Source organism: Oncorhynchus mykiss, chromosome 26 (assembly GCF_057628025.1).
Source record: "Oncorhynchus mykiss isolate SJ-2025 chromosome 26, ASM5762802v1, whole genome shotgun sequence".
In the NCBI taxonomy this organism is placed as follows: Eukaryota; Metazoa; Chordata; class Actinopteri; order Salmoniformes; family Salmonidae; genus Oncorhynchus; species Oncorhynchus mykiss.
In genome coordinates, this window is record NC_143047.1 from 31,040,001 (window position 1) to 31,043,822 (window position 3,822).

General features: G+C 49.3%; 1 protein-coding gene across 3 annotated transcripts in view; it reads left to right on the forward strand.

Moving 5' to 3' along the window:
* Positions 1 to 3,337, forward strand: part of LOC100136710 (unconventional myosin-Va) — an 82,668-nt gene extending 79,331 nt beyond the window's left edge. For all 3 annotated transcript variants that reach the window (XM_090222667.1, XM_090222668.1, XM_090222669.1), the window contains 5 exons: positions 1 to 44; positions 1,651 to 1,748; positions 1,846 to 2,020; positions 2,309 to 2,389; positions 2,550 to 3,337. The exon at positions 1 to 44 is cut by the window's left edge and continues 141 nt beyond it. In XM_090222667.1, coding sequence (XP_090078793.1) covers positions 1 to 44; positions 1,651 to 1,748; positions 1,846 to 2,020; positions 2,309 to 2,389; positions 2,550 to 2,702 — 551 coding nt within the window. In that variant the 3' untranslated portion in view covers positions 2,703 to 3,337. The remainder of the gene's footprint in view (positions 45 to 1,650; positions 1,749 to 1,845; positions 2,021 to 2,308; positions 2,390 to 2,549) is intronic.
* Positions 3,338 to 3,822: the final 485 nt, after the last annotated feature.

Below are 3,822 nucleotides of genomic sequence, written 5' to 3' on the forward strand. Positions count from 1 at the left end.
CCACCATGTGTCAGCACGGCACCGACCCTGAACTCATCAAACAGGTCCGTGTGCTTGTGTCTGACCCAGACCCTTGGTTGTGTTCTGACCATGACCCTTGGTTGTGTTCTGACCCTGACCCTTGGTTGTGTTCTGACCGTGATCCTTGGTTGTGTCCTGACCCTGACCCATGGTTGTGTTCTGACCGTGAACCTTGGTTGTGTTCTGACCGTGACCCTTGGTTGTGTTCTGACCGTGAACCTTGGTTGTGTTCTGACCCTGATCCTTGGTTGTGTTCTGACCCTGACCATTGGTTGTGTTCTGACCCTGACCCATGGTTGTGTTCTGACCCTGATCCTTGGTTGTGTTCTGACCCTGATCCTTGGTTGTGTTCTGACCCTGACCCTTGGCTGTGTTCTGGTTCTGACCCTTGGCTGTGTTCTGGTTCTGACCCTTGGCTGTGTTCTGACCCTTGGCTGTGTTCTGACCCTTGGCTGTGTTCTGACCCTTGGTTGTGTTCTGACCCTGACCCTTGGTTGTGTTCTGACCCTGACCCTTGGTTGTGTTCTGACCCTGACCCTTGGTTGTGTCCTGACCCTGACCCTTGGTTGTGTCCTGACCCTGACCCTTGGTTGTGTTCTGACCCTGACCCTTGGTTGTGTTCTGACCGTGAACCTTGGTTGTGTTCTGACCGTGACCCTTGGTTGTGTTCTGACCGTGACCCTTGGTTGTGTTCTGACCGTGACCCTTGGTTGTGTCCTGACCCTGACCCTTGGTTGTGTCCTGACCCTGACCCTTGGTTGTGTTCTGACCCTGAACCTTGGTTGTGTTCTGACCCTGACCCATGGTTGTGTTCTGACCCTGATCCTTGGTTGTGTTCTGACCCTGATCCTTGGTTGTGTTCTGACCCTGATCCTTGGTTGTGTTCTGACCCTGACCCTTGGCTGTGTTCTGGTTCTGACCCTTGGCTGTGTTCTGGTTCTGACCCTTGGCTGTGTTCTGACCCTTGGCTGTGTTCTGACCCTTAGCTGTGTTCTGACCCTTGGCTGTGTTCTGACCCTGACCTTTGGCTGTGTCCTGACCCTGACCCTTGGTTGTGTCCTGACCCTGACCCTTGGCTGTGTCCTGACCCTGACCCTTGGCTGTGTCCTGACCCTTGGCTGTGTTCTGACCCTGACCCTTGGCTGTGTCCTGACCCTTGGCTGTGTTCTGACCCTTGGCTGTGTTCTGACCCTTGGCTGTGTTCTGACCCTAGGCTGTGTTCTGACCCTTGGCTGTGTTCTGACCCTGACACTTGGCTGTGTTCTGACCCTGACCTTTGGCTGTGTCCTGATCCTGACCCTTGGTTGTGTCCTGACCCTGATCCTTGGCTGTGTCCTGACCCTGACCCTTGGCTGTGTCCTGACCCTTGGCTGTGTTCTGACCCTGGCTGTGTTCTGACCCTGACCCTTGGCTGTGTCCTGACCCTTGGCCGTGTTCTGACCCTGGCTGTGTTCTGACCCTTGGCTGTGTTCTGACCCTTGGCTGTGTTCTGACCCTTGGCTGTGTTCTGACCCTTGGCTGTGTTCTGACCCTTGGCTGTGTTCTGACCCTGGCTGTGTTCTGACCCTGACCCTTGGCTGTGTCCTGACCCTTGGCCGTGTTCTGACCCTGGCTGTGTTCTGACCCCAGGTTGTGAAGCAGCAGTTCTACATCATTGGAGCTGTGACTCTCAACAATCTACTGCTGCGTAAAGACATGTGCTCCTGGAGCAAAGGCATGCAGATCAGGTCGGTTCAGAGAGGCTGTCATGTCTTATGTATAGACAGACTGTGTCTAATGTGTTTTATAGAGTGTGTGTGTAACGTATATAATGTGGTGTACCAGGTATAACGTGAGTCAGCTGGAGGAGTGGCTGCGTGACAAGTCTCTGATGCTGTGTGGAGCCAAGGAGACTCTGGAGCCTCTGATTCAGGCTGCTCAGCTGCTGCAAGTCAAGAAGAAGACGGACGAAGACGCCGAGGCCATCTGCTCCATGTGCAACAGCTTGTCCACATCTCAGGTATCCAATCACAGCTCACTATTCTGCTCATGTACTAAACCAATTAGAGCCCTCTCTACCACTCACGTACTGAACTAACCAATCACAGCCCTCTCTACCACTCACGTACTGAACTAGTCAATCACAGCCCTCTCTACCACTTAGGTCCTGAACTGACCAATCCCAGCCCTCGGGTACTCAATTTACCAGTCAAGCCCTATCACTGCGGAGAATGGGACAGGGGATCAGTTGAGTTAATAGTTCAAGGTTCAACAAATGAAGTTTGTCTCTGTGTTTCTGTGTTCCCAGATTGTGAAGGTGTTGAACCTGTACACTCCAGTCAACGAGTTTGAAGAGAGGGTGTCTGTTACCTTCATACGAACCATACAGGTAAGATCTGTCTGTCTGTCTGTCTGTCTGTCTGTCTGTCTGTCTGTCTGTCTGTCTGTCTGTCTGTCTGTCTGTCTGTCTGTCTGTCTGTCTGTCTGCAACTAATGTATATATTTTCTCTCCCTGTTCTTCCCTTCCTCCCCCTCTCTCTGTCTGTCAGACTCGTTTGCGGGACCGCTGTGAGACTCCTCAGCTGTTGATGGACACTAAGATCATCTACCCAGTCACCTTCCCTTTCAACCCCTCCTCTCTGGCCCTGGAGACTATCCAAATACCAGGCTCCCTCAACCTAGCCTTCCTTACCCGCGTCTAACACACACACACACACACACATACACAACTAATAGATAGGCTATACATATGTACACATGCATACACAAAGCATTCTCTTCCTAACACATCCAAACACTTACATACAGTGCACACACACATACACACGCTCAGCTTCCACCCTACGGTAGTCTTTATATCAGTAGTTGAAAGCCCATCCTCCTCCGCGTGTACAAATGCTCAACTCTAAGAGAATGCACCGCTACAGGCCACCTTTTCTCCTATCTTACCCCCTTTTACTAAGCTACACTCCCCACCTACAACCCCATTTCAGACCTAGTACCGTGTTCCCCCAGTCCTCTTTTCTCCTCTTTGTTCTCTTCTCAATAGTGTAGTGTTTTCTAGCAGTCCGGTTCTCCCATAGGAATGTATTACGGTACACTTAAGCTAGCTGTCCAGGGCTAGCATCACAGCTAGCTAGCTCCTTCAGCTAAGCTCAGCTAGCATCTGTTGTGTTATGATAGGATGCTAGCGCTTCCACAGTTATCTAGCTAGCATCAGTTTTGAGTACATCGTTATCAACTCACCCACTGAACACATTCAAGCCAAGTGCAGTACCCATTGTCTGTACCATACTTTTATACATATATAAATACATATAAATATTAATATATATATATATCACGCTAGGGTGTTTTATTTATTGCATTTATCTCACTCCCTTTCCTAAAATACGTTTTTCTTTGCAGACAGAAAACATGGATACCATAGACTTGTAGGCTTATCTCTCCAGCTTTCCAGACCGGAGAGAAGTATGGCCTTGGAAAGACCACTAGAGTCCTGTAGTATTAGAATTATGTCTACAGCAGATGATCTATGCAGTCTCATTTAATTAGCACTATTTAATGTAGCTTTTTATTTGTTTAGCTCATGATGTATTGTGCTTTAAGATCTCTCTGCCGTAGCTTTGTCCTGCTTTAACCTGCTTCTCTAGTAGATCTGCACTTTAGCACCACTGCACCAGAGGTTGAAATAGAGGATTAGACTGGAACAGAGGTTGAAATAGAGGATTAGACTGGAACAGAGGTTGAAATAGAGGATTAGACTGGAACAGAGGTTGAAATAGAGGATTAGACTGGAACAGAGGTTGAAATAGAGGATTA